The following is a 14,016-nucleotide window of genomic DNA, read 5'->3' as shown; positions in this document are numbered from 1 at the left end:
GATAACCTTGATGAAATCAGCTTATCTGGAGCTCTGATTTGTCAATTGATCTTCATGAAATTAAGTCAGAATGATTGCCTTGATGAAATCTAGGTTGAGTTCGAATATGGGTCATCTTGGGTCAAAAAGTAGGTCTCTAGGTCAAATCAAAGAAAAACCTTGTGTATGCGATAGAGGCTGTATTTTTCAATTGATCTTTATGAATTTTGGTCAGAATGATAACCTTGATGAAATCTAGGTTCAGTTTGAATATGGGTCATCTGAGTTCAAAAACTAGGTCATAAGGTCAAATCAAAGAAAAACCTTGTGTATGTGATAGGAGCTCTTATTTTTCAACTGATCTTCATAAAATTTGGTCAGAATGATTGCCTTGATGAAATCTAGGTCCAGTTTGAATATGGGTCATCTGGGATCAAAAACTAGGTCACAAGGTTAAATCAAAGAAAAACCTTGTGTAGCATAAGCTGTATTTCATGATCTTGAATTAGCTGATGATTCCTTGATAAAATCTAGTGATTTGAATATGTCTTGGTCAAAAGTAGTCATAGTCAAATCAAAAAACTTGTGCATGTGCTGTATTTCAATGATGTCATTAAAATGTCAGATGATTGCCTTGATGAAATCTAGGTCGAGTTCGAATATGGGTCATCTGGGTTAAAAAGTAGGTCACTAGGTCAAATCAAAGAAAACCCTTGTGTTTGTGATGGAGGCTGTATTTGTCAATTGATCTTCATGTACTTTGGTCAGAATGATTGCCTTGATGAAATCTAGGCCATGTTTGAATATGGGTCATCTTGGGTCAAAAACTAGGTCACTAGGTCATGTCAAAGAAAATATTTGTTTAAACTCAAGAGACCACATTTTTGGTCCAATCCTAATAAAAATTTGCCAGAATATTTGTTTTCATGAAATCACTAGGTCAAACATGTTTACACTGTTATGGTGTGTTTCTCAGGTGAGCGACCTAGGGCCATCTTGGCCCTCTTGTTAGTACTATTGGTTAAATATGGCATGCAAGAAAAATACTCTTTTACAGGTTTTATGTGTGAATGGGAAAATTTCCCTCTCCAGTAACTGTATACACAGTGATACAGCTGGACCTCATTTCCGCTTGAACAATTGCCCTCAAGCTGGACATTTCCATCTGACACCTACAACCAGTGAATGAATCTTATATATTTATCAACCATGTCTTAATTTTAAAACTAACAACAAACTGCAAATTATTCTAAAGTTTTATTCAAAAACAAAATCACTCACGTGTATACAGATAACAATGTGTAAGTTAAAACAATAGAAAAAATGTGTATATTATAAAAGGTATTACAAAATGTATGTATAGTGCAAATCTTTGTAAACTTAAACAAGTACAAATTTATGTATATATAAACAATATAGAAAAACTGTGCATATCACAAAAGGAATTACTGCTGTGCCATGCAGAAAGATGTGATTTAATCATATTGTCCGCAAGTAGGGGTTAATTTACCTGAAACAAAAAGGATATGTGTCAGTTAAATGGGGAAAAAACTTGCCGGGACAACTAAAACTTGAGCGAAAATATGTCACTGATAATTAAGAGATAATATTTTAACTTTTTATTGCAATGATTTTAACCACTTTTTTGACAAGCCCATTTATTTTTTTTTTATTTTTACATAGAAGTATGCAAGGCAGCAATTCAAAATTCCATGTGGACTTTTTTGATGTAATGTATTGTGTTAAAATTCCCAATTATTGCACGTGTGAGCAGGTGTTGATACAGAACACAATTAAAAGGACGAAAATTCCAGTTGCTCACCCTGATATGAATCAGTCATCTATCATTTTCTTATTTGTTTGCTTTGTTGGACTTAACAAAAAAATCTTAACAGTAATTTTCATATATGACAGTCAGTTAAGCTAACAAGTGCACCTTGATTCACTACTGGTATTGACCTGTTCTCTGCATGTAACGGACAACTTCTGTACATAATTAAGGTGAAGAACAAATGACAATGGGATATCAGATGATGTTTCCTTGCATGTCCGATAAGACTTTCTGGTGTTTATGCTGGAGCTAGAAATAATCATCTTACACCCTGAGATTTAAGACGACTCTTGTGCTGTAATTTTGAATGAACAGGTAAACTGATATCATTATGCTATTATAATAAAATATAATAAAATAGAGATTGAAAGGAAAGCATATTTTTTTTGTGTCTTCTATTATTTGAGTAATACAGAATGCAAGAAAAAGTATCTGTCACTGGTGGTTGTAGGTATGTGGAACCATTGGGCTCTCGGGGTAAATAATTTTGTGGTAGCTTGCAGAATCTTGTAAACACCTAAACAATTACAAGTGAGCCAGATATTTCCATCGGCATCTTTAACCAGTGATAGATTCTTAGTCTGCCGATTTCTGTTGCACTTTTAGCCTAATAGTGTGGGAAGAGTTGGACACACAAGATTTTTTCTCTATTTTCCATATAGCAAAAACTTATCAAAGGGCCATAACTGATTCAGAAGTAAAAAGTCACATAAAAATTCCTTTCTTTATGGTCATCTACACATCAAGGTTGTTCATCTTTGCGAGTTTGAATCAAATCAGATGAATAGTGTGGGAGGAATTGGACACAAGATTTCAGGACGTATGTATGTATGGATAGCAACAGCGCTTAAATGTGTGGGGGCATAAAAGGTCATTATTATAACAGCAAATTAGGTATTCTTCAGACTTTGTACCAAACATGCAGCTGAAAGCTTTTACGTTTTTTCAATTAATTTCCAGTAAAATATAACAAAACCTCTATTAATATAACCACGCCCCTGGTCCTCTTAATTTCTAATTAGTAGTCTAATCCTATCAAAGCATTAAAAAAGGTAATACAGTGCATAAATAGACAAAAACTTCCGAATAAAATTCCCAAAGTATCAAACTTGCGTATAAAAAATAAAGAAAAATAATGAATTGCATACAGGCAGACAGACAAACTGGAGGATAACTATATCAAATGTGTAAGCCATTCGGTTAATATGAACCATACAGAAATATATAAAATATGAAAAAAAAGTGAATCACAGGAGTAGAGATCAACCGAGTTTCACTATGGAAAAAGAACATTGAGCATCTGTTTAAAAAAAATAAATTACAAAATTTAATATACGTCATGAAAGCAGACAAAAAATATGTTTTTAATCTGCAAAAGAACTGACCAGAAATTAAATGACATAACAATAAAACCATAGTAAACACCTGGGCCAGATTTCACCTCCACAACAAGTCTGAAATCCGAATGCTTTTCTGAAAATATGAAGATTTTGATGAAACTTGGCATGCATATAACTTCTATATAACCACAAACTGGTACACAAAATTTCAAGCAAAAATGTTGCTTATCGTAAATTAAATATTTTGCATGCTTGCCTCTGACTTTATTTCAGATTCAGAATGTTTATATGACCCCTGGTCTTGTGATTATTAAGTTGAGTTTGGAGACCAGTCTGTAAACTCTAACAGCTGATTGGTTAATTCTTAGCACAATCTCAAACTGCCCAATAGCAAGCTTGCATTCTCGGACTGGTTTCCAAACTCAAATTTTATGAGCACAGAACCAATTTAAGTACCAAGATAAAAATACACTCAGCAATGTTCGGGTGATCATTTATGTAAATAATACAACTCACAAATATTAGTAACAAAAGATATATCACAGACTTTAACAGTCCACCTCAGTATTAACAAAATAAAATGCCAACTTGGTACCTTAACTATATAAAATTAGACATACACGTTTCTTGCGGAGGTGAAGAATTGTGACTGTAGGTGTACACTGAATGAAAATAGATTTTTGTTCAACAAGAAAAACATTTAATATCCTGAGGAAACAATGTACAACAGTATCATACAAAATTATATAGAATATACACTGGATTACAGTAGCCCATTTTTTTCATGAAAAAAAAAAAAGACAGTCATGTTCTTACGGCCTACCTTTAAACTTGGCCTTTATTGTTAAAGTTAAGGTACCATGCTTGGGCTTACATGTGTGAGTTTTTATTCATTTTCGTTGCAAAAGCTGAACAATGGATATACATGTAAATACATGTACACAAAAATTAATAATGGATATATATACATGTTCACAAAAGTTAATAACGGTCTTGTAAATTTTGGGAGTTGGGACCTCATTTACCGATCCGTTAAGGTAGCTGACTTTGAATCATTTGCCCATCACCTCTGTGGGTTCAGAACTTCTCTGCGGGTGTAGAATTTCTTTCATGTGAGGAAGCCCATCCAGCTGGCTTGTGGAAACTCCGTGGTTCTATCCAAGTGCTGGCCTATGCCTGATATAATGCTCAGAGAGGAACTTGAGGTCTTCCGCCGTCATGTAAAGCTGAAAAGTTGTCATAAGACCTATAACTGAGTCGGCAACAAAACCAAAACCAAGAAACATTCAATTAATTTTTCAAAAAGAATACCTCCAGATGAACATCAAAATTTCAAAATATTTAAAAACAAAAAGTAACATCTCTTAAATATCAGAAATCATTATCAACACTTCATTACAAGCTGATAACTTTTTAGTATGAAACAAACTTCTATCCAGTACTTTACATCAAATTTACATTAAAGGTTGCAAAACTCTTTTTGAGTATTCTTCTGCATATTTTACAACCTTACTGTTTCAGATTAATGCCTCAAACTCACTAAGTCATTTGTTTAAAATTTACTATTACTGTACTAACTAATTAAAACAATTTCTATATTTCGCAAAAGAAATTATGAACCTGGAGACGTGGCCGTTTAAGTTTACATGAGAGAACAAGACCGGCTGCTAGATTCTTTATTGACCATTTGACCGCTAAAGGCCAAAACAACTGCTTGTGCCTGTGGGGTCAAGGTCACTGCTTTTGTATTTCCTGCCATCACATTGCGCAGTGCCTGGTTTGGTTTTAAAATGGCGACTTCTGAAATACCCTCTGGGACATATGCGACTGTTCCGATATTCGGAGACAGATCTACAGCATTAATCTGGCAATTTGTTGGGAATGTTGCAATCGACACGACTCTCTCAAAGTCCCATAACACTAGCTGTTTATCCCTTGAAACAGTTAGGATAAATTTTCCTGACACATCAAACTTTATGCTGTTAATAAAATCCATGTGCCTTGTCAGCTTGAACCTGAAATGAAGAAAGACTTTGTTTACTTTGCATACTTGTCTGAAATTAAGTATAAAAGTACGACATATACAATGTGCACTTATTAAAGTACGACATATACAATGTGCACTTATAAAAGTACGACATACACAATGTGCACTTATAAAAGTACGACATACTCAATGTGCACTTATAAATGTACGACATACACAATGTGCACTTATAAATGTACGACATACACAATGTGCACTTATAAATGTACGACATACACAATGTGCACTTATAAATGTACGACATACACAATGTGCACTTATAAAAGTACGACATACACAATGTGCACTTATAAATGTACGACATACACAATGTGCACTTATAAATGTACGACATACACAATGTGCACTTATAAAAGTACGACATATACAATGTGCACTTATTAAAGTACGACATATACAATGTGCACTTAGTGTTACAGTTGTGTAAGAAATGACAAACGAAAAACTTATTTTATTTCAAAGTGTCTAAGTTTGAAAGATGTTTGAATGATTCAGCAATAAACTTATAATTTTAACTTTTTTTTCTTTTTTTTATTATTATTATTAAAATCTCATAACAGCCAAACCACTGCTTTTCATAATGGCCTAAATTTTCAGGTTGCTTAACAATACATGATCAGAATTTATAATCGTAACTTACAGGCACGTGCAACAGCCTTTAACTCAAGGTATTTTAATTATAGTAACAGTCGCGGTGGTTATTTTTTCAAATAGAATCTATTAAAAAAAAATAAGGCAAATCGTGAACTCAATAATATTGGTGAATATTTTTCTGCATTATTTGTCCTAAAAAACACAATGAATGAGGTTGCTAACAGTAAAATTGCACTATTATACAATGTGCACTTATAAATGTACGACATATACAATGTGCACTTATAAATGTACGACATATACAATGTGCACTTATTAAAGTACGACATATACAATGTGCACTTATAAATGTACGACATATACAATGTGCACTTATAAATGTACGACATATACAATGTGCACTTATAAATGTACGACATATACAATGTGCACTTATAAAAGTACGACATATACAATGTGCACTTATTAAAGTACGACATATACAATGTGCACTTATTAAAGTACGACATATACAATGTGCACTTAGTGTTACAGTTGTGTAAGAAATGACAAACGAAAAACTTATTTTATTTCAAAGTGTCTAAGTTTGAAAGATGTTTGAATGATTCAGCAATAAACTTATAATTTTAACTTTTTTTTCTTTTTTTTATTATTATTATTAAAATCTCATAACAGCCAAACCACTGCTTTTCATAATGGCCTAAATTTTCAGGTTGCTTAACAATACATGATCAGAATTTATAATCGTAACTTACAGGCACGTGCAACAGCCTTTAACTCAAGGTATTTTAATTATAGTAACAGTCGCGGTGGTTATTTTTTCAAATAGAATCTATTAAAAAAAAAATAAGGCAAATCGTGAACTCAATAATATTGGTGAATATTTTTCTGCATTATTTGTCCTAAAAAACATAATGAATGAGGTTGCTAACAGTAAAATTGCTAGATAAAGCCTATGCAAAAATTTCCCAATCAACACTATGTGAATAAGAATGTCAAGGTTGATACAGGAAGATCAAGCAAATATAGATAAATTTCATTAAAGTTTAAATTTCAAGGCCTACAGCATGCTATTCATACAGAATATAATCAATAAACATCTTCATGAAAAATGTTAAAGGTCCGAACAGGAAAGTTTCATAAATATATAATGCAGTGGTAAATTGACCTTTTGGAATGAGGTCAAGGTCACTGTATACCAGTCTGAATGAATGAGGTTATGATTATATCTGAGCACCTACTTGCAGGAACCATCCGCCAAGGACCAGACATATATGGATCGGTAACCAGCCGATAAGACAGTTGTATTGTCTGGTGAAAAAGCCAGTGCGACAGCTGATGACTTTTGTTGAAGTCGAAAAACATAGTTTCCTTCCATGGTGATCACACGAACAGCTCCATCGTCTGAACCCATTGCTGCAAATTTATCGTTTGGGCTTATTTCGCAGCATGAAGCTCCACTCATCATTGTATCCATCTTGTCTGGCTCTACTGGAGGACTGTTTTCTTGGTCGACTAAGTCAACAACGAGGGGGAAATCAAACATACTTGAAACAATCTAAAACAAAAAAAAACACCAGAAATATCATAAATTCCGGAATTATTTCGTTACCATTATACAAAAATCAAATAACAAAGTATGTCTCAATTTCAAATTTGTTGACAAAATTTATATCTGTCTGATAAAAAATGTAATTCAATTTGTCAAAGCAAACTGATGCATTAACAGTTTTCATAAGAAAAGTAAAAATCGCAAGAGTTGTTTGTAAAAAACATACAGCACCATGATGGCCTGTAAAAAGGTAAATGGGTGTGTAGTTTTCAGTCTGAAGTATGCTGTGACCTTGACCTTTTTACATTTGACCCCCAAATTAATGCAGATCATCTACCAACCTGATACAATTATGCTAAGAAGTTTGATGGCTGTAGGTCATAGCAGTTTCTAGCTATAAATCCTTAACCATTTTTAATGCATCAAGGTCATTGTGATCTTAAAATACAGATCCCTAAAAGAAAAGGTGTCATCTACTGACCACAGGCTATCACCTAATGAAGTCTGACAGACCTAGGGCAAAATATTCTTCTGTTATTGTTCAGACCCAGTTTTCAGTCTCTGGGACACAATGACTTTGAAAGTTGACTTTCAAACCCCACAAATTGTGAGGTCTTTTTTTTCCATAGGCAAGAGTGGTATTATACTCAGCGTCACTGGAAAGTTACCACTCTATTGACCCTTATATTTTGAAAATCACACTGAACTGTGTTAAAAGCACAACACGACGACGTTTTTGACCCAAATGAGTAGTCACCGGTGTAAAAATTTGACAAATTTAATTTACTCCATTTGAGTCACGGCCTGCACATGCAAAATGACTTTCCCGAACAAAGTCAACATGTATGCAACTTTTATCGCAAATCATTCATATCACTTGAAAGTTAGTGAACAGACTAAGAGAAAAACGTTCAAAAACCAGAATGTCTTTGCGAAGAATGTCATATTTAAGGGACGCTTGGCATCATCAGACCATTGGCATGGTTAACGACGCACTTAAAGTTTGTGATATTGGACGTCGTGTAGGCTGTTCTAACCTGACTATCATGAAACTGGTAGGGAGACATAATCAGACAGGGTCTGTGAGTGATACACCGCGCACAGGCCATAAAAAGGTGACGTCAATAATGTATAAAAAATAATGAGGTATCTATAAGTGGTAACTTTTCAGTGACGCCTAGTATATATTTGATGCCCATGAAGCATTTTTCATTTATTGATCAAAAACCATTTTTAAACTTAAGGTCATTGTGACCTTGACCTATTAATCCTCCAAAAATTAGGAGTAATCGTCTGACCAATTGCAACCAGCTTAAGGAGTCTGACAGTGGTAGGTCAAACATTTTCCAGGTATAGACTGGAAATTGTTTTTAGTCTCAATATCACTTTTACCTTGACCTTTGACCTTCCGTCTCTAAAAATTAAGTGTCTCCTAGGAAATACAGGCAATTATCGGATTCATCCTGTGAAATATGACCTCTGTTAGCCAAAACCATTGTTAGTCAGAAGCTTTCTTTAGTTATTGATCCAATACCAAATTGTCTACTGACTGATGGAAAGACCAACCTACAGAGATCAGCTAAACAATATATCTCTTTTCTTCAGAGCAGGGCATAAAATATCACATTGCTTTCCATGGGACAGCAAAATTTGAACCTTCTGGCAAAGTTTAATAATGTCAACCAAAGTAGTGTTGAACAAGATGTGTCCATAGGACACAGGTGACCCCGTTTCCTGTCACTGTACACCGTTTCATGACTCTAGGTGAAATATTTTTTAAGATATATACCACACAAACTTTTAAGCACTTTTATGTTTATTTTAAGTCAAGGACCTTAACTTTAGTCTAGCTGAGTGAAATCCCAAACAGAACACCAGGTGCACAACTTCACATGCTATATAACAATCCCCTAAGATTTTATGACTCAAAGTCAAATACTTTTTGAGATACATATGAAACAAACTTGCATACCCTCTATGCATATTTTTTACTTAATAAAGGGCTATAATTTTGGTCTGACCGATAGAAATCCCAAACAAAACCCCAGGTACAAAACTTCACATGCTGAATCATATTCTGATATGTATGTTTCATAACCCTAGATTAAATAACTTAGTAAGATACATGCAACGCAAACTTTAATGCTTTTCTATGTATATCTTTGACAAAGTCAATGGACATAACTCTGGTCAGGTGGAATGAAATCCCTAACATAACTCCAGGTGCACAATTTCACATGCTGAATAATAATGTTTCATACTCCTGGGTCACATACGTTTTGAAATACATGCAACACAAACTTTTAGGCTTTCATGTACATTGTTACTAAGTCAAGGGCCCTAACTCTGGTCCGGCTGTGTGAGATCTCAATCAAAACATCTGGTGCATAACTTCACATGCTGAATAACAATCTTGTGACGTTTGATGACTCTGGGCCAAATACTTTTTGAGATATGCAGGACACAAATTTGGACAGACGATGTATGGACAGACGGACAGATTTGGTCCTGCCTATGTCCAAATGAAGGGATTTTGTCCTGCCTATGTCAAAATGAAAGGGGTTTTGTCCTGCATATGTTCAAAAGAAGGGTTTTTGTCCTGCCTATGTCCAAATGAAGGGGTTTTGTCCTGCCTATGTCCAAAAGAAGGGTTTTTGTCCTGCCTATGTCCAAATGAAGGGGTTTGTCCTTCATATGTCCAAAGGAAGGGTTTTTGTCCTGCCTATGTCCAAATGAAGGGTTTTTGTCCTACCCATGAACAACTGAAGGGATTTTGTCCTGCCTATGTCCAAAAGAAGGGATTTTGTCCTGCCTTTATCCAAATGAACGAATTTTGTCCTGCCTATGTCATGTCCAAATGAAGGGGTTTTGTCCTGCATATGTCCAAAAGAAGGGTTTTTGTCCTGCCTATGTCCAAATGAAGGGGTTTTGTCCTGCATATTTCCAAAAGAATGGTTTTTGTCCTGCCTATGTCCAACAGAAGGGTTTTTGGTCTTGTCTATGTCCAAATGAAGGGTTTATATCCTGCCTATGGACAGCTGAAGAGATTTTGTCCTGCCTATGTCCAAATGAAAGGTTTTAGTCCTGTCTATGTCCAAATGAAGGGTTTTTGTCCTGTGTATGAACAATTAAAGGGATTTTGTCCTAACCATGCCAAAAGAAGGGATTTTGTCCTGCCTATGTCCAAATGAAGGGTTTTTGTCCTGCCTATGTCTAAATGAAGGGTTTTTGTCCTACCCATGAACAACTGAAGGGATTTTGTCCTGACTATGTCAAAATGAAAGGATTTGTCCTACATATGTCATATGAAGGGATTTGTCCTGCCTACATGTAAATGATTTTGTCTTTCAATAATTACACTAACGGCTTCAAACATAGCTGAATGTCTTACCTGTGTTCCCTTGCTGTTTATAGCGACACAATAGAAGGAATACAACAGTTCAAAGTCTTTCATAACCTCCCCTATAAAATAATGAGAAAAGAGATAAATCCAATAAAAAAAATCACGCAGCATTTTCAAATCAGAGATATGTTGATGTTTGTTTTGACACATTGTATAAAAAAGTTACTGCATCTAAATTAAATATTCATACAATAAATTTAGTTTCAAGATTTCGGCTTAACCCCCTTTTTTCAACAGTATGTTATGGCGATAATGTCATCTAACCTGAGTTTTCCTTGGTTCTGTAATAGCACTTACTTGTTCTCTACAAGCTATTGATGACATTTTCACTACGTGTCAGAGGTGGTGGAAGAATGACTCCAAACAAACTGTCAAATCATCATAGAAAGCCGAAACATTTTACCTGGAGATTGAATTCACAGCCTTGTGCTTTGACAATTTAGTTAACCAGGTGGGCTGTTATTTTTTGAGGGGGTTTAAAAAAGACCCATCTATTTAAGCCTCAGTTATGAAATTTGACATATACACACTCATAGTGCATGTGAAGGATGCAAATATTAGCATAATTACAGAATTTTGATGTAAAATTTAAGTTAACAGCAGCACATTTCTTTTAATTTGATGGATGCTGCAATTTCAGAAAATAGCAAAAATCAACAAGAGGGTCATGATGACCATATATTGCTCACCTGGTAAACTTGGCCTTGGAATCATCAAGATAAACATTCTGACCAAGTTTCATGAAGATAGGGTCATAAATGTGGCCTCAAGAGTGTTAGCAAGATTTTCCTTTGATTTGAGTAGTGACCTAGTTTTTGACACCAAATGACCCAGTTTTGAACTTGGCATAGGAATCATCAAGATAAACATTCTTACCAAGTTTCATGAAGACCGGGTCATAAATATGGCATCTAGAGTGTTAACAAGCTTTTTCTTTGATTTGACCGGATGACCTAGTTTTCAATCCCATACGACCCAGTTTTGAATATTGCATAGGAATCTTCAAGATAAACATTCTGACCAAGTTTCATGAAGATAGGGCCATAAATGTGACCTCTAGGGTGCTAACAAGTTTTTCCTTTGATTTGACCTGGTGACCTAGTTCTTGACCACTCATGACCCAGTTTCGAACTTGGCCTAGTGATGATCAAGATAAACATCCTGTGTAAGTTTGTATCAAATCAAAGCATAAATGAAACCTTTATATGGCTGAAAGGGCCAAAATACAAAATTTTGCCCCTTTCAGGAGCAGTAACTCTAGAACCCATGATGGAATCTAGCCAGTTTTCGAAAGGAACCAAGATCTTATTGTGACTTAAGCTGTATGTAAGAGTGGTTAAAATTGAATGTAAAATGTCACTTCTATCGTGTTCACAAGGTAAAAATTAACAACTTTTGGCTCTTTCAGGGGTCAATCAGGGGCCATAACTCTGGGACCTATGATTGCATCTGATGGATTCATCATGGAATCCAAGATCTATTGTTGTTAAAGATATTTTGCAAGTTAGTATCAAATCAAACCATAAACTAAGTCTCTATATGGCTGCAAAAGCCAAAATAGCAAATTTTGGCTCTTTAAGGGGCCACAACTCTTGAACCCATGACGGGATCTGGCCAGTTTTCGAAAGGAACCAAGATATTATGCCAAAAAAAGTTGTGTGCAATTTTGATTAAAATGAATTGCAAAATGTGGTCTCTATCATGTTCACAAGCCAAAAAAGCAAATTTTGGCAATAACTCTGGAACCCATAATGGGATCTGGCCAGTTTTTGACAGGAACTGAGATATTATGCCAGTAAAAGTTGTGTGCAAGTTTGATTAAAATCGATTGCAAAATGTAGTCTCTATCCTGTTCACAAAAAATTGTGGACGGACGACAGACACTGCCGACAGACGAAGGGTGATCACAAAAGCTCACCTTGTCACTACATGACAGGTGAGCTAAAAACAAAACACTAATCATAAACATTTTTATCAAATAAAAATTTGAAATACCTGTTTCTATATTCCAAACACGTCCCTTTGCCTCCATACCCGCTGATCCTGCTACAAGTATATTATTATTCTCTGCCATACATGATATGTTCCCTCTCGCCTCTAAAACCAACTGATTTTGAGCTAAAAAGTTAATTTCAGTCCTAATTATATTCTAAGAAATTGGAAGCCAACATCATCAGTCTATACTAAGATGTGAAAATATGCTGTATCAAATATCTGCCCCAACTTTTAAATGCCGACAGGACAATATCCCAAAATGCATCTCCCTATACTGTAAAAGCAGAAATTTTCGCGAGGTTTTATTTTCGCTATATTTATATCTCGTATAGTGCAATTCCAATTAAAGTAGAATACATTTTAACAATTTCGCCAGTATTGAACCTTGCGAACATACTCAGATTTGTGAAATTTTGACCCAGTAAAAATATGTGCTTTTACAGAAATACATGCAGACATCCATATACTTCTTTTGTAACCAGATGTACATTTTCAACAGCAATTAAAATGATTCAATTTATGAATGTCAGAGCTGTATCATTCCACTAATTTAATTCTTTTTATACTTAATTTTGGCAATTCTGATGTAAAAAGTGGAACTGAATCATATTAATTTAGGAAATGTTTCAGCAGATATGATACTATATTATTATAAAGTCTGTGCTGACAAGAAAATAGTGTCTAAAATTAAGAATGTGACTTCCTGTGATACTAACACAACAGGTCCTCAACATGTATTTTCTTCTTCCTTCCGGCCACCAACATGTATCTACCATTTTTGGAGAGCTGTATCAAATAGACACAACCCACATCAAGATCTGTGGTAATCTTGAGCTCGGCTGTGTCGACATCGTACAGTTGTAGCTTGCCGTTATCAGTACCAACATACACGCTGTCTCCAAACCTATAATATTTGTTTTAATAGGGAATCGATCCTACCGATTTTCGTCGCGAAGCGACGAAAATCGGGATCGAATCCCACTACGGTAACATACGAGGGTATCCAAACAACACATACTATCCAAATAAAAAAATATGGAGTTCCGGTTTAGACCATGGGCGTGCGACGACCCCGATGAAATTCGGGATATCACGGTCTTCGTTAATGTTAATAAGCGTCCGTCAGATCAGTAGGCGAAACGCAATATCCGCACAATAAGATGTCTGCGACCCAAAAGAGTATTCAAAGTAAGCTGTTAATTTTGTTGCGTCAGAAGCTAATCAGCCGGTAACGTGACTTAACACTGATATAATTTGTGATACAAACATGCTTTA

At 35.0% G+C, this 14,016-nt stretch overlaps 1 protein-coding gene across 2 annotated transcripts in view; it reads right to left on the bottom strand.

Annotated features, from left to right (window-relative positions):
* Nucleotides 1-1,223: 1,223 nt before the first annotated feature.
* LOC123546872 (uncharacterized) overlaps nucleotides 1,224-14,016 on the bottom strand; it is a 52,302-nt gene continuing 39,509 nt past the window's right edge. Inside the window, exons 19-24 of one of the 2 annotated variants that reach the window (XM_053551173.1) lie at nucleotides 13,458-13,645; nucleotides 12,742-12,864; nucleotides 10,735-10,805; nucleotides 7,033-7,349; nucleotides 4,771-5,165; nucleotides 1,224-4,376 (exon numbers count right to left, since the gene is read on the bottom strand). In XM_053551173.1, coding sequence (XP_053407148.1) covers nucleotides 4,793-5,165; nucleotides 7,033-7,349; nucleotides 10,735-10,805; nucleotides 12,742-12,864; nucleotides 13,458-13,645 — 1,072 coding nt within the window. In that variant the 3' untranslated portion in view covers nucleotides 1,224-4,376; nucleotides 4,771-4,792. Of the gene's footprint in view, nucleotides 5,166-7,032; nucleotides 7,350-10,734; nucleotides 10,806-12,741; nucleotides 12,865-13,457; nucleotides 13,646-14,016 lie in introns of both variants that reach the window. The other variant, XM_053551172.1, reaches the window with a different exon arrangement.

The sequence above is a fragment of the Mercenaria mercenaria genome, chromosome 9, assembly GCF_021730395.1.
Source record: "Mercenaria mercenaria strain notata chromosome 9, MADL_Memer_1, whole genome shotgun sequence".
In the NCBI taxonomy this organism is placed as follows: domain Eukaryota; kingdom Metazoa; phylum Mollusca; class Bivalvia; order Venerida; family Veneridae; genus Mercenaria; species Mercenaria mercenaria.
This window is presented reverse-complemented; position numbering and strand designations above follow the sequence as displayed.